Here is a 23,046-nt window from a genome sequence, read left to right as displayed (position 1 = left end):
GTAAGGATTAAAGAAAAAAAAAAGAAGACGTGAAAACCTAGAAGTCTCAGGATGGACCCTCACAAGGCCATGCAGATGCTGTGCTGCAGTTCTTCGAAGGCAGTGCCCACCATCTTGAGCTCTTTTCCTGCCTTTAGATTTGGCATGGCATTGCTTGGCTTTGAACCTTTAAAGCTCCTTTGTCTGAAAAGTCCACTGAAAATTGAGCTTTACTTTCTAAGTAAGACTGTGGGTTTTATTGATTTAAATCTTTCCTCTAAATATGAATATTTATTATTATTTAAGCTGTACAGAGTGAACGGAAGCCCTTTGATGTACAGCGGGAGAAACCAAGCAATTGTGCTGCTTCAACTGAGAAAATCTATATCCGGAAAGACCTGAGAAGTCCTCTGATTGCCACTCCCACATTTGTGGCAGATAAAGATGGAGCAAGGTCAGTGTCTGTTATGACAAAGGGTAAAACTACCGTCAGCCCTTGTTGCTGATCAGAGGAGGCACTGGTGTTTTTTGGAAAGGCGGCTTATATGGCTCCCCACCTGCCTGGAAAGCCATCAACCTTGTCTTGCCTCATTCTACCCCTTTTGGAACTACTTCAGTCAAACCTCTGTACAGTCCTGAGGATGGCTGATGGGGTCAGAATTCTTCAAGGGCTCAGATTATGTCTTGCACTTTGGCGTTATTCATACAGGAAAACAGTTCTGGAATTCCAGATTGGGATTTTTTTTGTAGTATAGACAAAAGGCCTAAGTCCCAGGTGTGGTCCCAGATAAGTGCCACAAGTTAATTTATATGTTCTTTTTAATGTAATCTGTTGAACTTAATTTAAAAGGAACAGAGACAGGAAAATAAGAAATCCAAATGTATCACAAAGAGAACTAGAATTGAGAATGCCTTAGTGATATTCTGAAGATCAAGTTAACATTATTTGGCAGAGCAGCCAGAGTTCACAGTCAGCACAGAAGCAAGCCCTGGGGATGTGCGTCTGTGTCCTCCTGTCTCAGGCTATAGACCCAGCTGTGTGCACATCTCATTGCAGAGAAAAGGGAGGGGGGGTTGTTCAGTCACTTAGTGTCTGAGTCTAGTTAGAGCTTTTCTTTTACTCAGACAGCCCTGCAGATGTCAAAGGGACAGGGAAATACAGCATGATCATACTGTGCATTAAATGTTGGAAGCTACTCTGGGTTTCTTTATGTCTTAAATAGACAAACAGGTCTTCTTGATCCAGGGATGCTTGTGAACATCCAGCAACCTTTGATACGTGAGGATGGTACTGTTCTCCTGGCCACAGATTCCAAGGTGATGTTATGCCTTCTCCTCCATTTTTATGTTGCAGTGCAGACTACTTTTCTAAATGTGTGCACCACCACCTTCTTGGCCTTCAGAGACCACGTTGAAAGCATGACCTTCTGCTTCTCAGTTTACTTGTGATTTAGCCCCCAGTGATTTGTGTTAGGGATACTGATGGCTTTCAGAAACTCAGTCAGGGCTGGCTGGTTATAGTCATAACAGGGTCTAGAGTTCAATTTGGTGAAAGTTCTATGGTTCTCTTCTCTATTAAGATGTTCGCCTCCTGGTACACACATTGACAAACTATTGGCATGCTGCAGAACCAGCTACTTATCCTAAGATGGCCTTACAGAAGCCTCTAGATCAAGCATGTCAAACTCAAAGGCTAACACGGGCCAAATAAACAAGGTTTAAGTTTATGTGGGCTGCAAAAAAACAAAAGCTTCAATTTTCATAGAAACACAGGTTTATTTCGATAGACATGCTAAATACAAAGGGCAGAAATAAATGAGTCATCTTTAATGAGTATTTGTTGTGGGCCACATGTGGCCCTCGGGCCTCAAATTTGACATGCTTGCTCTAGATCAGTGGTTCTCAACCTTTCTAATGCTGTGACCCTTTAATACAGTTCCTCATGTTGTGGTGACCCCCAACCATAAAATAATTTTCGTTGCTGCTTCATAACTAATTTTGCTACTGTTAATGAATTGTAATGTAAATATCTGTGTTTTCCGATGGTCTTAGGCTCTACAGCAGCGGAGGATTAAAAGGAAAGGTTAAAAGGTCCGATTTTCTTCCCTGAAAGGAGTAACTCAGTAACAGAGCACTACTGGCACTGCTGCCCTTGAAGCCAGAGCTGGGCCTCCAGACTCATTTGTTCACATGCACATCAATGTGCACGCTCTGTACATTAAGGAGCATCCTTTTGGGGGAAAGAAAAGGCAAAAAATAGAGCCATTGGCTGGCATAGAGAAATGTCCTCTACCTAGTGGTCTTCAGGCTGGGCTGTAAGATTGAAAGGAAGGATCAAATAACCTTAAAACTTCTGACTACCAAGGAATTTCACAGCAACTATTCTGTTGTACCTTTTTATTGATAAATAACGTGCCTTTAAATGCCTATACTACATACAATTTATCTACTAATCAGCTGATGAACATTTGGGTTGTTTCTATTTTTTGCCTATTGTGAATAGTGCTGCTTATTAACATTTGTATACGAGCTTTTTTGCGGACATACGTTTTCATTTCTCTTACGTACATGTCTAGAAGTGGAATTGCTGGTCATATGGTAACTGTGTTTAAACTTTTGAAGAACTGCCAGATTATTTTTCAGTGACTGTACCATTTTACATTCCAACCAGCTATGGGTGAGGGTTCCAGTTTCTCCACATTCTCTCCAACACTTGTTATCTTTATTATAGCTGTGCTAGTAGGTGTGAAGTGGTATCTCATTGTGGTCTTGATTTACATTTCCAGTGATGTTGAACATCTTTTCATGTGCCTATGGCTATTTGTATGTCTTCTTCGAAGAAATGTCAACTTAAATCCTTTGCTTATTTTTTAACTGGGTTTATTTGTCTTTTTATTATTGAGTTGCAAGAGTCTTTTAGATACTCTGGCAACTAAACTATTATCAGATGTGTGATTTGCAAATATTTCCTCCCATTCTGTGAGTTATCTTGTGTATGTGAGGGAGGGGGGTGTCTTTTTACTTTCTTGATAATGTCTATTGAAGCACTAAAAGGTTTTAATTTTTATGATATTGTTTCTCTTTTTGATCTTTCATTTTACCATGTATAGATTTTGTAACTACCACCACAATCAAGATATAGAACTAATCCATCACCAAAAAGATCTTCCTCATGCTGCCCTGTTGTAGTCATACCCCCCTTTTTGAAGCTGTTTTTAAACCAACATTATATCTTCACTAGAGGCCCGGTGCACCGGGGTGGGGGAGAGGGGTGTTGTCCCTCAGCCCAGCCTGCACCCTCTCCAATCGGGGACATCCCTCTCACAATCCAGGACTGCTGGCTCCCAACTGCTCACCTGCCTACCTGATTGCCCCTAACCGCTTCTGCCTGCCAGCCTGATCATCCCCTAACCACTCCCCTGCCAGCCTGATCGACGCCTAACTGCTCCCCTGCCAGCCTGATCGATGCCTAACTGCTCCCCTGCCAGCCCAATTGCCCCTAACTGCCCTCTCCTGCTGGCCCGGTTGCCCCCAACTGCCCTCTCCTGCTGGCCTAGTCACCCCTAACTGCCCTCCCTTGCCAGCCTGGTCGCCCTTAACTGCCCTCCCCTGCAGGACTGATTACCCACAACTGCCCTCCCCTGCTGGCCATCTTGTGGCAGCCATCTTGTGTCCACATGGGGGTGGCCATCTTGTGTGTTGGAGTGATGGTCAATTTGCATATTACCTCTTTATTATATAGGCTTTGCCTGAGTCATTGTGTATTCATATTCATCATGTATGTATTCATTTTTTAATGTTGTTATTTTTTGTTTAATAGGCTGAAACAAGCCAGGGAGCTCTGGGCACACTAGCAAATGTGGTAACCTCCCTTGCCAACCTAAGTGAATCCCTTAACAATGGTGACACTTCGGAAATGCAACCAGAGGACCAGTCTGCAAGTGAGATTACTAGGTATGAACCCGTGAGGGTATAGGCTCCCCTCCTGACGTGCACCTCAGTCACTGTGTTGTGAGGGGGGTGGCAGCGTTTTTAACACTCACCCTGTATTTAATCAAGGGTTGTAAAATTGTCATAGTTCCCCTGAACATCTGTCTCTTCTCAAAATCAAAGTTGCTTTTCATTCCAGACAATGAAAAAAGACATTGAGTAACTCAGTGGAAGCAGGGGAAAACTCTTCAGTGGACAGATGCTACTCTTCAGTCATTATTTATTATGCCTGGATATTAATAGCTCATTCCCTTTTCCCAATTCTGTTTTAGCCTTTTTTTTTTTTAAATGCATTATATTGACTTCAGAGAAGGGAGAGGGAGAGAAAGATAGAAACATTAATGATGAGAGAGAATCATGGATTGGCTGCTCTCTACTGGGGATCGAGTCCCCAATCCCGGCATGTGCCCTGACCTGTAATCAAACTGTAACCTTCTGGTTCATGGGTCAACTCTCAACCACTGAGCCACACTGGCTGGGCAGCCTATTTTTTTCATGTATCTTTTTTCCCAAGTAGTGAGTCAAGAGCTTAGATATTAGGTGATAGTGTTAACTGGTCCTGGACATCTGTAACTGGCCGCTGAGGGTGTTTCTCTGTAGCATGGCTCTGGTATTTGTTCCTTTCCTGTAGGAGCAGCCACTCCTGCCCATCTTACTAGGCCAGGCAGGTGCAACTCTGGGCCACACAATTGTGCTGGTTCTTATGTTCACTTGTGGTCTGATAGCAAAATTTAGATCTGATCCAATGGAAAGGAGATAGGGTCTGGTTCTACCACTTACTCTGGGCAGTCTTGGAAAGTTATTTAACATCTCTAAGCCTCAGTTTTCACATCTATAAAATGGAGAGAATTCTACTTTGGAGAATAGTTGTGAAAAATAAAAATTACATGTGAAAATAATAATACATAGCTTAGTGCCCAAGGTAATGTATAGAGAATGCATAGAAGCTTTCATTGTTATCCCTTCTCTCAGGTAGAATATAAGTATCTTTCCCCAGTGCATTGTTTTTCTAAATTATGTCTCAGCTAGAGTTCATTTTCCCTAAAAGCTGTGGATTTACAATACTTGCTTGCTTCAATTTTGCTCACAGGGCATTTGATACCTTAGCTAAAGCACTTAATACTACAGACAGCTCCTCGCCTCCAAGCCTGGCAGATGGGATAGACACCAGTGGAGGAGGGAGCATCCATGTCATCAGCAGAGACCAATCCACACCCATCATTGAGGTTGAAGGCCCTCTCCTTTCAGACACTCATGTCACATTTAAGGTGAGTGTGTTATGTGTAACCATGTGCCCCATCCTACTAGGAGAGGAGCTTTGTACCAAAGCTAGTCTCAGTTTAAAAATCAAACCTTGGAATGAGCTCATTTCCATATTGTGGCATTTGATTGGGATATTATATTCTAGAACTACATCCCCATTACAAAGCACTTTCACTAGTCCTTTGTTCATAGTGGCATTTGGCTCTGAAGGTAACTCTGATAGGCTAATCTGCAAGGGCCTATTAGCTGACTGCTCTGCCTTCCGCCTTCTGATAATGGCCTGGCTCCAGTACAGACTAAGGCAGGGCCGTTGGTCTGCTCCAACAGCAGGCAGCCAGCCCTCATGCCCACACATTGGTCCTGACCACTTACCCTCTAGAATTATAGAAAGTAGATATCTGGTATCCTTGATGTATACTGTGAGGCCCTCATAGGTCTTCCTCATCCTCTCCTCCACTGGTCTTGCTTCTGTAGGACACTCCCAGCTTCCGCAAGGCCCTCTTAATCACTAGGTCTTTAGAGTGAGTCTTTCTGTTCCCCAGCATTCTTTACTAGAGAGATCTTGCCAGTCACTTAGGAAGGTTAGGTCCCTGCTTATAATTGCCCAAAGTACTGAGGACACAGATTACCAGTGAGATTCAAGCTTCAAAGGCAATAGAGCTCTTTCTAGAGACAGTGGAGCTCCTGGAGCCCAGGCCTGACATTCTGGTGGTGGGATATTCTCCTCCTACCCCTAGGTTTCTGCTCAGCTCTTACTTACACTTGCCTTGAGTCCACCTACCAAATGTCTTCTAATCCAGCAGTTTGACCCCTTTTTCCCAATTTGATTTAGACTTAAACCTATGGCTCAAAGTGGATTTGCCTTAGAACAAATAATTTATTTAAGGCAAGAGTTGAAAAGTATGTATTTGTATGGGTAAGCTGGGTTGGTGGGGTGGGGTCCCCATCATAGGATGCGTCCATGCAGAAGCCTTAACATCTTAGACAGTGTCTCTGGCTGCCATGATGTTGAAATGCAACAGGGATTTGTATTGACAAACCAAGCCATCCCCTGTCCCTCTGTCACCTCCTCCTCCAGCTAACAATGCCCAGCCCAATGCCAGAGTACCTCAATGTGCACTACATCTGTGAGTCTGCATCCCGCCTGCTTTTCCTCTCCATGCACTGGGCCAGGTCAATCCCAGCTTTTCAGGCACTTGGGTAAGTGGCCTTTTTCTCTCTATATCTCCAGCAAGGGCCTTCCCCTCTCTGGGAATGGTCTGGAAGATTTCTGAGGGCCCTTCCAGTTTGTTCCTATGACCTGGTTTTTTTTTATTAAATATAGTCAGTGGACCTGTAGCAGGGGACCATGGATGCTAATGTTGCAGTGCTCCTCAAATCTTTATCAAGCTTCCTCCATGTACTAAGGACTTAGAACTAGCAGCTAGGGATGGAGTGAAATAGAAACAGGAGTCATCCTAAAATCTGGAGGCAAGTAGGGACATGCTGCATATGGGGGCATCTGAGATAAGGACATACTGTTTTACAATGCACCAGCCATGTCATCCTAAGGTAAATTACCCAAGGCTGGGATGAAAACTGACTTCCTCCCTACTACAGTGTTAGCTCCTCCCATAGGGTTTGCAGGCCCTCAATTCCTATGCCTAGATGTAGGGTATGTCTCCTCCATAGTCTACACTCGGCTCTTAGTCCTTTGATTGCTGCATCCTCTCACGACAGAGGCACTGACTTAAGTTCAAAGAATCTTTTTTAAGAGAGTGGATAGTTTATCCTCAGAGAGACTTAGTTTAGAGATTCTTATACAGTGGTGTTCTTAGAAAATGACCCTGAATATACCATAGACCTTCAATACATACTTGCTGAATCCGCTTGTTTGGGGCATGCTGGGGTTTGGAGAAGTGCCAACTCACACCCGCATTCACCCTCACCTCTGTGTCCCCAGGCAGGACTGCAACACCAGCCTGGTACGGGCCTGCTGGAATGAGCTCTTCACCCTCGGCCTGGCCCAGTGTGCCCAGGTCATGAGTCTGTCCACTATCCTGGCCGCCATCGTCAACCACCTGCAGAACAGCATCCAGGAAGGTAGGGCAGGACGTGGGGGAGTATGTCTCCATCTAGGCTGGCCCATCACAAATTGGCTAGTCTTAGTATCCCACACCATCCATAGGCTGAGGGAGGTTTAACTTTTAAGTCATAGGCACTTGACTATTCAGCATATTTAAATTTCTGCCTGATTGCCTTTTTTTCATATAATGAATATGAAAGAGGTTGGGGAGAAGATAATTGAAAAAAGTTGGCAACTTCCTGCTACATAGACATTGAGTGATGTTTTCAGAATAATCACAGCTTATGTTTTCATTTTCATTAACAGGTTATCCTTTCATGTGTAATATTTCACATATCTTCACAACCCTATAAAGTAGAAACTGTTATCTGTGTTACATATGATAAGGTCCCTGGCTTGCCCCAAATGAAACAGCAAATAGAACAGCTGAGGCACCAACATAGGTCATGCAGACCTCCTGTGAATGAACAAATGACTCTCTTCTAAGACCTGTGGCAACCATCTTACATTTGGTGGACAGATCCCAGTGTGTCCGAACTGGGAGACATCCAGTGCAATCTGTCCACATGCCATGTGTCCTCAACACACTGAAGAGCACAGCCAGGGTTCGAGACTAACACAGTCTACACTTGCAGCTGAGTGGGAATTCAGCTGTACTTGTAACTGAGCATTCCAGGTGTTTGATATCTAGCAACGTGACTTTACCTAGTCACACCTTTGTTTTTGTAGTTAATTCTTTGAAATAGTTATAAAAAGGTGATTTTTTTAAAACCCTATAACATTTTACTGAATTTAAGTTAGGTCTGTTTACAAATGAGCTTTTAGTTCTTTTCTTCTTTTTAACTGAGTATAATGCTGATACCCCTCAGCAAAATGTTGTCATGAGAATTAAGTCAGATAACATATAGAATTGTTTTGACAAGTAAAAAAGCCAACATTTTAGGTTGGTAAATATTTATTAAATGCCTGCAGACACTTAGAAAACCTAATCATTGATAAGAACACACAAATGGGTCTTAAGCACAGAATAAAAGGAATTACCAATTTATACTATACGCCAAAGGTGCTGCCTAGGGTTGGGCCAGGGAGAATTGCTGGTCCAGGGAGAATTGCTGGTCCAGGGGTTCATTATTGAAGCAAAATATATAACAGAGTAGAATTGGGATACCTGTTGTCATTTCACCTTCAACTGGAAAATGAAGCTCTTGACCATCTTGAGATAACTGTTTTTTTTTAATTAAAACATGAAGTTAGCCCTAGCTCAGTGGTCGGCAAACTGTGGCTCGCGAGCCGTGGTTTGCCACTCTGTTGACTAATGAGTTTGCCGACCACTGACCTAGACTCTTGATTCCAATAATTACAGACTGTTGTTCCTTGTGATTAAGTCCCTACCCCAGTGGTCGGCAAACTCATTAGTCAACAGTGGCAAACTGCAGCTTGCAAGCCGCAGTTTGCCGACCACTGCCCTAGCTGATTTGGCTCAGTGGATAGAGCATCGGCCTGTGCACTGAAGGGTCCCAGGGTTCCATTCCAGTCAAGGGCACATCCCCGGGTTGCGGGCTTGATCCCCAGTAGGGGCATGCAGGAGGCAGCCAATCAATGATTCTCTCTCATCATTGATGTTTCTATCTCTCTCCCTTCCTCTCTGAAATCAATAAAATATATTTTTTTAAAAACAAAAACTTGAAGTTATTCTCTTTCCCCTCAAAGAAACTTGTATTATTGTTTTTATCAGCCTTTCTTAGGGAATCTGTGATATTGATTTCTAGATAAACTTTCTGGCGACCGGATAAAGCAAGTCATGGAGCACATCTGGAAACTTCAGGAGTTCTGTAACAGTATGGCAAAGCTGGATGTAGACGGCTATGAGTATGCATACCTTAAAGCCATAGTTCTCTTTAGCCCCGGTAAGATATGCGGTGGTGGCGCATGACTGTTTTCCACCTTTGTCTAATGATGTTTGTTAACATGAATGTTGTGAAGTTGTCAGTGGTGTAGAGAGCCCTGGCAGATTGTGACTGCACTCATAATAGGTGTGCTTTGTTAACTTAGGTAAATACATATTCTTTTAATTCTTGCCTTTACAGTCCCAAAGAAATGGCTTGATATATCAAATAGTTTTAATCTGTAATCTAAAGCCATTGGCCAGGCAAGGGCATACAAAATAGTGTTCTACCATCCTGTGTCTTTTTTGTTTTGTTTTGCTCTTTGCCAATTTTCAGGTTATGTTAGCATATATAAATTGAAACTACACAAATTTACCCATAGTCTCTGTGGAGGGCAGTAGCAACAGTTGCTACAGGGCACATGAAAAGGTATGGTCACGGCAGGTGAAGAAGAGGCAGCAGGAATTGTTGGTGGAAACTATAACAGATGGGCTGGCCTCGCTCACTTCCCCTCGGCTGTTAGGCTATCTCAGAGCCTTCTGAGAGGTCACTTCGGTGACTGATGTCCTGACCATTGTGTCGAACAGATGGGGTTGTAAAACAGCTTAACTTTTCCCTTCCCTGCCCTCCACTCACTAACAACAAACTAGCTAGTGAAAATGGGGAAATTATGTAATTAAATATCTAGAAAACAAGTTTCTAGATATTTAATAAAATAAAATACATTAGTAAATAAATTTCTAATTTCATATGATAGTTTTTAAACTGATGTTTTTTTAGAGTAGTAGAAAGTCAAATGTCCAGAACCAGTAGTTGGGGCTGCTAAGAATGGAATGACTACCCAGGAGCTCAGCTCCCTCCTGGGCACCTCCAGGCCTTGGCTGAGGATAGGAAAATCCAGTGTTCTAAACACTATCCAAACCTGATCAGCCTTCAGAGTTCATTCTATTGTGCTTGAGAAATTTGTCAGAAGTTTGATTAAAAATAAGTTCTAAGCAATCTGTGAGGCTTTCTGAATACAGAGGGCAATTTGGGGGCACTTTTCTCTTTTCAGATCATCCAGGTTTGACTAGCACAAGCCAGATTGAAAAGTTCCAAGAAAAGGCACAGATGGAGTTGCAGGACTATGTTCAGAAAACCTACTCGGAAGACACCTACCGGTGAGATGCACAGGCACATGCTCTTGCTCAGGGTGTGGAGGAATGCAGTTGGATCTGTAGTTGCAAATATAAATTATGTTAGCCTTCCTATTTCTAGCAGCCTGGTAAAGCCTCCATTTCATCACACCTTAATTCTTGCATTTTATAGGTGGTAATGGAGTGTGGAAAGTGCCAAGCAGGGAGGGTCAGGATATCTGGCCACCGCATTGTTGCTGGGTAATGGTGGGCGTCAGGACCTTGGGTTGCTCCTCTGTGATTTGGGGGTTGGAGTCGATGCTCTGTGGTCTCTTCTGGGGCTGACATGCATGAGGCATGAGTCCTCCTGGAGACACTCCTTGTCCAGAACAATTGGAAGCTCTGCTCCTCTGGTCTGCAGGTACTCAAGAGGCAATGCTAGAGGACTTGAAAGAAAAGTTTTCATTAACTGAAACCAAACCTGACCCCTATAAAGCAGTGAGCAGGTTGTGTAAAATAGTAATTTCACCCGCAGATAAAGGGAGAAATTTCTCTGTAATTGGAGCGGGGGGCCTGTGGCTGGCCCTGCTGGCAGAAAGTCTACCTATGCTTTAGGCACACCTCCATAGCCCACAGGCAGCTTTTGCCCAAGCAGAATCCATTTTCTACTGGGATCACTGAAGACCTCACCATGAATCTAGAATTCAGCCGTGGGCAAACTATGGCCCGCGGGCCGGATCCGGCCGTTCGGCTGTTCTATCCGGCCCGCGGAGCCGAAAGAGCGGAGGGTTCTCTTGCTCTCCCCTCCGCTCCTTTACTTTGAATTTATATTAATTAGTTCACACAAACACTCCATCCATGCTTTTGTTCCAGCCCTCCGGTCCAGTTTAAGAACCCATAGCCCTCGAGTCAAAAAGTTTGCCCACCCCTGATTGAGCCTCAATACACATAGACTGGGACTGTCCAGTAATGCACCCATACTCAGAACTTACACATCCAGCAAGGAATGAAGGCAAAATGTCCCCTGATGCCTACAACCAGAAGAAGCTACAAATGCCCTCTGGGGACTGCTGGCAAAGCCACAGCATGCTAGTATACCTTGACAATAGCAAGTCTCTGGTCTTTGAAAGTAGATGTTTTGAAAAAATCCTGAATCACTCCTTGTCCAGTCAGGTACCCAGAAGGAGAAAGGGGCAAGCCCTCACTTTTTGGGACTAAAAGATAAGGGAGGCTTTCTCATAGAATTCAGAAACCCACTCAAAGACATTTCCCAAAGAAACAGCCCTAGTAGAATGCTTTATACCCTGTTTATACATTTACTTTTTTACTTTTTCCCATCCTTATGCTTTTTCTCATACCGTTTTTTCCTCCTGAAATACCCTCTCATTCCTCCCCATTCTTTGCATCTCTGCTGATAGACATCTTAGCCAGCCTATTAACCTTAAGGCCCAGTTGAGATGTGGCATTCTCCAGGTCTGTGGTGGTGTCCCCTTACACCTTTGTGTGCCCTGCAAGACTCATGGTGCTGGTTGAATGGATGATGGTCCTGGAATGCTACTTTCATAATATGAATGTCCTTTCCCTTTAAAAAATAACCAAACACATAAAATGAAATATCCTCCAGGTGGAAATTTCATTGTAAGGGGAAAGTGTTTGAATAGTTAATAAAGCTATTTAATTTTTTTTTTAAATGTTGACTGTAGGAAAAAGAACATTCTGAAAAGCAAAAAGACATTTTTTTCACTCTGTAAATACCACTGTATAGATTAACATTTTATGTATTTCCAGAAGTTTTGTATGTATATGTAATTGGAATCATAAAATATAAAGTAAGGTTTGGTAACCATTTTTTAAAATTTAATATTCAATGAGTATACATATTCTTCATCATTTTCTGAGGCTGAGGAAATGCTGTAATTTAACATTTCCTGTAGATGAGAATGTAGATTTTTTCCAGACCTTGTGCAGTGGCTATGGAGTGACTTTAGACAGTGGCCCATGGCCCCATGACAAGGTCATGGTGTGCCCTCCCATCCAGGGTTCCTTCAAAAGAAAAACAATTTTACTGTTTTATTTTAAACTACAGGCCCGGTGCACAAGGTCCCTCGGCCTGGCCTGCGGGGATTGGGCTGAAACCAGCTCTCCGACATCCCCTGAGGGGTCCCGATTGCAAGAAGGCGGTTCTCGGGTGACACACCTCATAATTGGGTTCCCTCCTCTCTGGTTCTGGGTGCCTCACCCAAGAACTGCAGCTGCCAAGTCACCACAGCTCGGCAGCTCCTGCATTGAGTGTCTGCCCCCTGGTGGTCAGTGCATGTCATAGCTACCAGTTGGAGCACCTGCCCCCTGTTGGTCATTGCACATCATAGCTATTGGTCAGACAGTTGCTTAGGCTTTTATTTATATAGATTATAATGCTAAATGAATACTGGACACTAGGGCAGTATAGGAAAAGTTTTAATATGTAAGATCACTCTAAATCCTAATACCCAGAGGCTAACCATTAGCATTCTGGTACATATTCTCCTGAGTACCATTTACACATGTGCGCACAAGTAAATACACACAAGTGCAGTTGTGCTGTACTTGCTGCTTCACAATCTCCTTTCAAGTTTTTATTCAACTACATGTCATGGACTTCTTATCAATGAACATGGATCTTTCTTTTTAAATATATATTTTTATTGATTTCAGAGAGGAAAGGAGAGGGAGAGATAGAAACATCAGTGATGAGAGAATCATTGATTGGCTGCCTCCTGCACACCCCTGCACACGGGAGATCGAGCCTGCAACCCAGGCATATGCTCTGACCGGGAATCGAACCGTGACTTGCAGGTTCTTAGGTTGATGCTCAACCACTGAACCATGCCGGCCGGGCTATGGATCTTCATTACCCTTTTTTTATTTTTTTAAAGATTTCTTTTGTTGTTTATTTTTGTTTTTAATATTTATTTCAGAGAGGAAGGGAGAGGGGAGTGATAGAAACATCAATGATGAGAATCATTGATCGGCTGCCTCCTGCACATCCCCCACTGGGAATCAAACCCACAACCCAGGCATGAGCCCTTGGCCAGAATCAAACCCGGGACCCTTCAGTCCACAGGCTGACACTCTATCCACTGAGCCAAATCAGCTAGGGCTTTATTACCCTTTTTAATGAGTATGTCTTGATCCATTATATGAAAACATTTTTTTAACCTGTCCTGTATTGATAGATTTCCACATTTTCTTTTGGTTGGGGGTAGAGAGAGCTCCACCCCCACCAAACAGTGAAGGGAACATAATGTGTACATACATCTTTGCACTTTTTTTTATATATATATATTTTATTGATTTTTTTACAGAGAAGAAGGGATAGGGATAGAGAGTTAGAAACATCGATGAGAGAGAAACATCGATCAGCTGCCTCCTGCATACCCCCTACTGGGGATGTGCCCACAGCCAAGGTACATGCCCTTGACCGGAATCGAACCTGGGACCCTTCAGTCCGTAGGCTGACACTCTATCCACTGAGCCAAACCGGTTAGGGCACATCTTTGCAGTTTTTAAACTTTTTTTCTCATGAACTCCTATAAGAGGAACTGCTAAAATCAGAAAAAGAAGAGGTGGTTAGTGGATGGATCTGTTGTTAGGTTCAATCTGAGCCGATAGGGCCCCTGAGAGCCTGTCCAGGATGAAGTCTGAAGGGCAGTGAACCCTCCTTTCTCTAATGACCCTCCTCCTTACAGATTGGCCCGGATTCTTGTCCGCCTGCCAGCACTCAGGCTGATGAGCTCCAACATAACAGAAGAACTTTTTTTTACTGGTCTCATTGGCAATGTTTCGATAGACAGCATAATTCCCTACATCCTCAAGATGGAGACGGCAGAGTACAATGGCCAGATCACCGGAGCCAGTCTATAGTGCACACCACACACCTGCTGAGGAGCAGAAATGGCCTCCCGGGACCGCTCAGAGAAAAGGAAAATGGAAGTAGTAGTATTTTGGTATGTGCAAATATTTCCAGTATGTCCATCATTTCCTACCTGGTTTCTTCGTATCTGTTAATCCCAGGCAATAGCAACTAAAAGACTAGTAGGATCCTTTCCTGCCATAAGAAATGTTTTAATGCCTTTTGATGAAGCAGCAGATTTTGGAACAATCTTTTAACTCAATTTGTATTTAGAAATTCTCAAAGGGCAAAAAACAAAGTTTTATAATGTCAGAGACTAGTATTAAAACAAAGAACCTAAGAGAACAGTATGTGTGTGTATATATTAAAAATGTCCTTGGAATTAATAGCTACTAATTACCAGGGTAATAATATTAGCACTTTCTAAGCACTTCTTATCGATACGAAATGTTAGCAACATCTTGTCTATGTGCAGGGCAAATGGAAAACAGTATACATCTTTTGCCGAAATGCTAATAATTTCTGTGAAAATGCAATAGGGTATAGGAGACAATCATTTATGTTTAAGAAAAGAAGGCATCATTCCTAATTGTATGCACACTTTAGTGGTATTGAACTAAATTCCTGTGAGCAAATGAAAATGTGGCTTATCTGTATCATGCAGTACATGGGAGTGTGCTAGCACAGTTGGTGGTGACCCAACCCAAAAGCTTCCTCAGTCATAGAGCTGATGCTTGTCAGATTCCCTGGTCTCTGGTCCCGGTCTGACAGGCATCTTCAGGCTCCTCCAAACCTTGGGCATCTTCGGGTGCCTGATTCTCAGAATTGGATTGCAACCAGTTAGACATTAATTGCCAATTCCTGCAGCAATTAACATCCCAAATTACCTCCACTATGGCAGATGGAGCTTTATGACCAAAAAGTGCAATTCAGCATTTTGAACCCTTGACAGTAGTACTTCCTGAATACAATCTAGGTGGCTGCAGTTTTCAGATGGAGGGACATGGCCTTCCTGGAGCATGAGGGTTCCTCTCTGGGATTTCTATTCCAAATGCCCCTGTGGCCTGTGTTCCTGCAGTTCACACTACTATGAGGGTGGAGTATGTGTACAGGATCTTGCTTCCTGGCTAGGGCAGTGGTGGTGAAGCTGAATGGTAAGGTTCTCTGTTGACCTTAAATATCAGGGTTTTTCAAAAATGTCTCCAGACTCAGTATCTCTGTTGGCAAGTTTTTGAATAGTACTGGCCCCCCGTGCACTTTGATTCCCCTAGGTGTGTGCCAGCAAAAAGAAACCTGGAGCATTTAGGTGATGGATGCAGAAGCGGGCTGCCTGCTCCTTAAAAATAACCCTTAATTCCCACTTAACTCCTTTCTCATAACTTATAGCAAGTGTCGTATACAACAACAGAATATGGTTATAAGGAAGTTCTATCTAGAGAAGTGCACCCATAACTTCCCATGGATGTGAGTTGCAGTGAGTATTTCCTTATTAAGACTGAGTCAAGTACTTAGCATTTTCTTTTTGTGTAGATCAGAATAAGCAACTACAATGTAAGGTTAAGCTTGCATCTCTTTAATCTTTTGATCAGATATCCAGAAAGATCCCAGGGCGCTCCCTGCCTCCCAGGCACTCCCTGGTCTGGCTCAGGCCCTCAGTCATAGTAGGCACTTCACAAGATGTGCATGGGTGTTGGGCCAGCCAGCCACAGGCTTACAGCAAAATGGGATGCTTTAATCTGAAGTGTTAGCAGCACTTTATGAAAATCATTAGTGAGAATTAAGTGGGAACAGTTCTTCAATTCTTTTATCACTTCTAGTTCATATCTTGGAAGCAAATTTTGGAGAATAGTGAAGGGTGCCCATTATAAAATGATGGAAAGGATAATGTCACCATCTTAAATGTTTGGTTTTCTAACTTTGAGTGATTTAAATTTTAAAATTAAGACCAAAAGTTGGCCAAGACAAATGGAGTTAGGGCAGGTCTGTATCGTTTCTGCTTGTGAAGGATTTTAGCAGAGGGCATTTTGAAGCATGTTCATGCATCTTAAACAGCGAATTGCCTATTTTTCTCTTAATTTTTAAATATAAGCATGTTTGTTGATCACCGAGTGGCTCCCTGAAAGTATGTGTCACATCTTTCAGATCTGAGTTCTGTGTTGGTGAAAAGGTCCACACTGGCCAGCTCCCCCATTCCCAGGGGCAGGCCCTGTGGAGTCCTGTATCTATTAGGCGTTTAGACTCCGGTTGCCTTAAGATATTGGGGCAGCTTAGCCAAGACCTAGGATGCAGTCCTGACAAACCCACTGCTTAGATAGGTTGGGAAGAGAAGGTGATAACCAGGAGGAGGACAGTGAACACTTGGCTAGGGAGGTGCCATACCTCTAGCAAGATAGCCCTTGAGAAAAGTCAGTTTAATTTAGGAAGCTGCCGATTCTAACCTGGTCCTTTTCCTCGAGTCCTTTTGCTGGTGGTGGCTGATTTCAATGGACCATTTTGGGGGTTGTGCACTCATTAGTTTCCCATATCCTCTTGGCCTTACTCTGAAGTGGCCTGTTCCTTAAGGATCCGGTCCCTCACAACCTGAATTGTCGCTGCCCCAAATCATTTCAAGCTTTTTACAGGTCTATTCCATCTCTTGTCAGATTGGTTAAAAGAAGCGCAAAGTCAAGATTATTTAAAGGGATCCTAAGCAGATATTTGGGCTCAACTTTCACAAGGCTTTCAAACTCTAGATTTAGTGAAGTAGACCAGACCTCTGCCTGCTGAATCTCAGTGAAATAAGGTAGGAGTTAAATTCTTTGCCGTGTAGCTATTCACACATACCCTTCTGCTGGCTTAGCCAGTCCTCCCTCAATGAGGGAGGCTACACTGGCTAAGGGAGGTGGGGACAGACATACATTGTTGCTTTGTGGCTTTTTCAGTGGTATCTCAGATAATGTTGGACAGTTATGTGTTGTTGAAATTTGTGGAGTTCTTTATATATATAATAAAAAACAGGACAGGAAGAGACTTAGAAAAAGACCAAATTACTCATGCAAATACTACTTTCCAAGTTATTCCTGGAGAGTATTTTTAAGGCAGTATGTTACCGCCCTTCTAATTTGAGATTTTTGTGTTTATTGGGGATTACATTATTTATTGTCTAATCTCTGTGGTTGGGGTTTTTGTTTTTTTTTTTGGTTTGGTTTTTATATTTAATTTCAGGTGTAGTCACTTGTAAGATGTGTTATATAATATCCCTCAAGAGGGATTTTCTAGCTTGTCAGTGTCAGTATTAAATGTGGACTGTTTTGAGGCAGTTGCCACCAGTCATGGTGATAGCAATGGACATGTCTACCCTGGACTCCCCAATGTGTAGCAACACACTATAGCTTACTTAGCAGTTTTGCTTGTTTTAGGGACAGCCATGGCAGGGAGCCAAGAATTAGAAGGGCTCTGGCTGTATCTAGTGCTCTTATTCTGGGAAAATCACATCCTAATCCTTTTGGGTAGTTTTCAGCACAGTAGTCTCACTCCCTGCCTGCACGCTGCCTGACAAGCAGCCCTTGGCTGTGGATCCAAGTACTGTGACCTGGTTAGAGTCTGGAAGCACATGGCCTCCTTTGCAGTGGAGATGGCTTTATGTGCAATGGGGCTATAGGTGGGACATTTGAACCCTTCTCTGAGCCCAGGTCATGAAAAGTGTCATCTTCTGACATTCACCTTTAACTTGGGAGGTCAGCGCCCTTCAGATCCTGGAAAGTCTGAGCAGGCAGGGCAGGCGACCCCTGCTTTGTCCCATGTCCATTCCCTAGATTGCGTGGCTCTTTGAAAATGTTTTAACTTTGATGTGAATTTGTAATTGAAGAGAGTGGGTTTGGATCTCTTGTACCACAGGGCTTTGGACCTCCCCATGTGCCTCCCACCAGCGTGGCACAACTGTGTGTCTAGCCCTGAGCTCCCCTCAGCACATTGTGCATGTACAGATTACCGACTTGTATGACTAAATGAATGTACATGTGTTTATATCTTCTATGTATGTACAGTGTATATATATAGTGTGTATGTGTACATAGGTGTATATTATGTATACAGACATGTAGCCACGTATCCAAACTCTCCTTATGTTTTAAAGAGAATCTATGATAAGAGTTACTAAAGTAAATTGATGTGGGTATTCCAAGATCCCTCAGCAGGATGGATTTGCCACAATTTTAACTACATTTTCCTTGGGGTGTGTCTAGCTGAGGAAAGCCATGAAGTTAAAATGTTCACTTTGTACCAGGGAAAGTTCCAGACAGAAAGGTCCTAACAGAATGACATTGCTTTGTATTCTCTAGGGTGAGACAAGGGCTAGGAAGCTGGAAGACAGTTTATTCTAACGTCCAAAAACTAGGTGGGGATCTTTAACCTGGTTGTCACACACCTCTTTATGGCCTAACTGGAACGAACTTGGTAGGTCAAGCAGTGGGCCTTTCCTGGACTCATCGTCATGTGGTCAGTTTCAGAACGGTCTGTGTCATGGGGCCTGGCTCCCAATTGTCCCCACTTGCTCTGGACTCAGTCAGCACGGTGGGCACTGCACTGTGACTAAACAAATTCCCGTCTAACGCAAGTTAGGGGTCGGGGGGACAACCAACCAAGTATTCTTTAAAAATAAGCATAATTGTTGATGGCTAACTTTATGGCGTAAGTTACAAATCTTAAATTACTTCTCCAACTATAGCATGCAAATGAAGTCCACTGACTTTCTCTAAATTATGATTTTAAAATCTCAGATAAAAATTGCATTTTAATATGGATATGCATGCCCTTAAAGCTACAGATGCCTAATTTTTCTTGTCCAGCTCTACTCTGGTGAATTTTCCCCCTATCGGGCTTTAACCTGAAACACAGCACTCGGGAGCCAGGCCCCAGCCCAGCTGTAGTTGCTCATGGACCTGGTAAGCACAGGGGGCCTGACTGACGGGAAGGTTGAAAGCTGGCCTGCTGAAAGAGATCACTGGATAACTGCAAAAGCATAATCTACAGATTGTTGTTTTTGGTTTTTTTTAATCTGTTGAAATGTTTGAAAACACTTCATTGAGACCATAGTACTCAGTGCCTTTTGTGAGACTGGGCCATTCAGCCTCCAGCTTCCCCATCTGTGTTGTAAAGCTCCTGTTGCTTCACTGGCCACCCAGCAGTGATTGTCACCTTTCCCATGTCCTTGCCTGTTGTGACAATCACTATTGAAGGTAGCTTTCCAATTCAAATAATACACATGGAAGCTTAACAGTCTCTAAGTGAATCTTTAAAATAAAACTTTTCATTTGGGGCTATTAGCAGCAATCTAAAAATAAAGGGAAAGTCTGAGATATTTTTAATGCCCAGCTATACTTTCAATTAAGCCAATAATTTTGGTGTTTCAAAATGTATACTATATATAATAGAAAAAAAGTGCTATAAAATGTTGAAAAAATGCTCAGCAACATTTATCAATTGACAGGTTATGATAAAGCTTAATATTTGGATAATATTGGGAAGTAGACTTGACATGAAAAATAAATGGCTTTTCTCTAGGAAAGTATCAGTTGTCATTTTAACAACAAGAGCATTCATGGACTCATGCTGCTGCCACGTACAACTCAAGTGCTGGAATATTTTTCTATACCCTCCCAATTATCTTGTAAACCAGTGTTCAACTAGTTTTATAACTGAAAAGCTGCACATTTTTCATAGTACAAACCATAGTTTTTACCTGTAGCTTGGAACTGTTAAAATGTAGCCAAGTATTACCAGCCCTTTTAAAAGACATTAAAGGAAAACTTGGGTGTTAGATTTTCTTAGGACCGTTTCTGTAACCTCTGCCCTTCTCAATATAGAAAATATTGTTTATGCCATTACATTTTAATTCCAGGTTTAAAACCTGTTTAAAATATTGCTTGGAATCAGCTTTGTTTATGTGATGGCATTTAAAATAGCATGTTCTTTTTTAATTGAATTTTATATCTAATCAATGTCTTCAGTCTTGAAGAAGAATTTGCATTGTTGTGTTTGTATATAGAGTATTGCAGTGCATGAATTAGCTTTATGCATTTTATTAAATGCTGTTTCAATGTGGCATTGTTGTGGCTTAATACTACTACCTAAATGAGGTTTATACTATTAAAAGTTAATTAAAGACTAACATGCATCTTGTTCATCCTTTTTCCTCACAATAGTAATAACAATGCCTGGCCACCAGGAGTCCCCAGAGCACCTCTCACCTAAACACTGAGTAGGTGTTGAGGAAGCACCCTAGTAGTTAGAACCCTGTAGCTCTCATCTCACCTTAGCCAAAAGCGACTTAGCCCCATCCATGTGATGGCCCACTGGACTTGTTTCTGGAACAGGGCTTGGGCTGCCAAAACTCACAGAGCCAGGCCTCGGACCAGAGCAGACATATTCTTAAAGTTTCAGAAGTCATCTGACTCATTTTACAGGTGACGATTCTGAGGTCCGAAGTCAAGATTCTTGGCAGAACCCCACTGGCAGCCAAATAGCTTTCAAAATGAAAAGGAAATTGGTCACTTCAGCAGAACAAGGTTGAAAACCATCTAGCGAACATTGGTTATACAAATAAAATTAAGAAACATTGGATCAATTATAAAATCCTCATAGCAATCTTCTCCAATAATTTCCTCCCATTTCTGTACATTTTAAAATCTTTTATCATTGTTGAAGTAGGAAATGGAAGACAACTGTTTAAAGAGATAATGCCCCCTAGTGGTGTTTGTTTCCATGAATCATTATATCCTGTCTATGAAATAGCCCATGAAAAACAGTAATGATGGTGCTTTCCCATCAGGCACTGGACATTGATTCTCTCTCTAAAGAAGGGTCACTAGCTTGGTTCAGGGCAGTTCTGGTTAGCTACCTTTCTGGACCCTGTGGATCATGGAGGAAAGGAATACTTCCCTAAGGCCTTTTTTCTCACCAGCTGTGGACACAGACCAAAAGGAACAAACTCTTAAAAGGCCTGGAGGCCCAGTAGAAAGTCCAATCAGCTGGTTGTGAAGGCCATGCTGCAGTCAGCCACGTGGGATTGTTAGAAACATTGCAGCAATTGAAACTAGGGATTAGAATGGAGGATAAATTTTTCTGGCCACCCTCCAAAATAGTGATGGGAAGAGGGCACCAAGATTTTAAATTTCAATTAAACAAAACTGAAGTAAACCTGTCAGTTACACATTAGACCCAAACCGACCATCCCTTCCCAATCCCTCCAAGGCTATCACCCTGAACACCGGTCGGGTACCAAACAACAGTAAACCATAACTTGAGCATCAAATGTAAAAAGAGCCAGATTTCTCAATTTAATGGGATAATCTCCCAACATTCAAATAAAACACATTCTACCCTTGCCAGTTTGGCTCAGTGGAAAGAGTAACAGCTGTGTGCTGAAGGGTCCCCGGTTTGATTCTGGTCAAGGGCATGACCTGTGTTGCAGGCTGGATACCTGGCCAGTCGGGGAGCATGTGGGAGGCAACCAATCGATGTGTCTCTCACATCGATGTTTCTCTCTCCGCCCCCACCTCGCCTCCACTCTCTAAAAATCAATGGAAAAAATATATATCCTTGGGTGAGGATTAACAACAAAACACACATTCTAGTTTCACATTTCCCATAACTAACTTACCTCATGGAGTAATGCCCTTATTCCCATTTTACAGCAAGTGTTAGGCCTTGACCAAAGCTCCCATCAGAGAGGCACTCAGACCTTAAACCTGCTCTTCTAGGCCCACCTTCTTGCTGCATCCCACGGTCAAAGTCTCCTGGTCTGTGTTTCCACCTGTCTGCAGTCCAGCTGGTCCTTTCCTTTTGACTAAGTAAACCTATTCTTAAAGTGGCCCTAGAGGGCTTTGGTGTCTCCTAAGGGCTAAAACCAGCAAAACTCAAGTGGCAGAAATACCCATGTCCTAAGGAGGAAAGGACTACTAGGCAGAACTACTAAGTAACACCTCACACCCGCTCCCAAACTTCACCTCAAGAACTGAACAAGCAAGAAGGTAAACTGAGAGGCAGCTTCCACAGCCAGGCCCCTCAGGAGGAAAAGGTCGGCTGGCTTTAGTTTAAAAGGGAGCGCTGCACAAAGGCTTGCCTCGGGATTTCTGGAAGACGCCCAGAGCGCCTGAAGGGAGGGAGCATCCACATTGCCAGCCACAACTAGCTCCAACCAGACTCAACTGAACTTTCAGAGTAGGGTCTGCAAGAGGAGTCAAAACCAGTGGAGACAAGGAAAAGGCCCCAAGACCAAGATGTCAACGGGCTGTGGCCCTACACCTTCCTGATCCCAAAGTCCTGTTCCCATGCAGGCCTTCCTCCTTGTGCCCATCAGACTGGATACACAATGCTGCTGGATGATTAAGGAGCATTTTATTTGCAGAGCCTCTGGAGACAGAACCAGGATCTCCCTGTGGCCAAGGTAACGCTAGCCCACAGGCCTGGGGCCTTAGTCCTGGGCACTGGCTTTCAGAGTTGCTTTGTACTTCCCTGTCATCTCCTTGGGTAAGGGCACCAGGGCTGGGCAGGGCACCTGCCCTTCCACCTCACAGATGCACTCCCGCAGGCAATACTTTCGAGGTCCAAAGTGGGCTGGATGAGAAAGCTGCTGCTTCTCCTGCTCTTCTTGCTTCAGGGTTTCCCTGCCAAAGAGCACAGACAGCAACAAGGTGTTGGCAACACAGCTCTGAGCCTCTGCGAAGCACAGAACTTCTCCGAGTGAGCTCCATCCTCAGCCGGGGAGACTCGGATCTCCTGTGTCTCCTAACATGCTTCTCACTCCTCCAACTTATCCCTGCTCTCACCACAGGGAAGGCCTTCAGTATGTGAGCAGTGTCAGGCTCAGGGGAGGAG

General features: G+C 43.2%; 2 protein-coding genes across 9 annotated transcripts in view; one reads left to right on the top strand and one right to left on the bottom strand.

The window, feature by feature from the left end:
• The window catches only part of NR2C2 (nuclear receptor subfamily 2 group C member 2), a 74,506-nt gene extending 59,979 nt beyond the window's left edge, over nt 1-14,527 (top strand). For 2 of the 4 annotated variants that reach the window (XM_080676866.1, XM_080676865.1), the window contains exons 7-15: nt 286-433; nt 1,203-1,296; nt 3,800-3,933; nt 5,060-5,237; nt 6,311-6,432; nt 7,175-7,314; nt 9,067-9,204; nt 10,238-10,343; nt 14,027-14,527. In XM_080676866.1, coding sequence (XP_080532992.1) covers nt 286-433; nt 1,203-1,296; nt 3,800-3,933; nt 5,060-5,237; nt 6,311-6,432; nt 7,175-7,314; nt 9,067-9,204; nt 10,238-10,343; nt 14,027-14,201 — 1,235 coding nt within the window. In that variant the 3' untranslated portion in view covers nt 14,202-14,527. The remainder of the gene's footprint in view (nt 1-285; nt 434-1,202; nt 1,297-3,799; nt 3,934-5,059; nt 5,238-6,310; nt 6,433-7,174; nt 7,315-9,066; nt 9,205-10,237; nt 10,344-14,026) is intronic. The other 2 variants (XM_080676868.1, XM_080676867.1) reach the window with 1 other exon arrangement.
• MRPS25 (mitochondrial ribosomal protein S25) overlaps nt 1-23,046 on the bottom strand; it is a 79,961-nt gene that overhangs the window by 8,133 nt on the left and 48,782 nt on the right. Inside the window, exons 4-5 of one of the 5 annotated variants that reach the window (XR_013961017.1) lie at nt 20,482-22,835; nt 8,239-10,744 (exon numbers count right to left, since the gene is read on the bottom strand). Coding sequence is in view for 2 of the 5 variants with exons in the window: in XM_080676864.1 (XP_080532990.1) it covers nt 22,643-22,835 (193 nt within the window). In the remaining 3 variants the exon portion in view is untranslated. Of the gene's footprint in view, nt 1-8,238; nt 10,745-13,790; nt 13,883-17,351; nt 22,836-23,046 lie in introns of those variants that run through there. The other 4 variants (XR_013961018.1, XR_013961016.1, XM_080676864.1 and 1 more) reach the window with 4 other exon arrangements.

This window comes from Plecotus auritus, assembly GCF_963455305.1.
Source record: "Plecotus auritus genome assembly, chromosome: 6".
In the NCBI taxonomy this organism is placed as follows: domain Eukaryota; kingdom Metazoa; phylum Chordata; class Mammalia; order Chiroptera; family Vespertilionidae; genus Plecotus; species Plecotus auritus.
The sequence above is the reverse complement of the archived record's forward strand: the minus strand, read 5'-3'. Positions and strand labels throughout refer to the sequence as shown.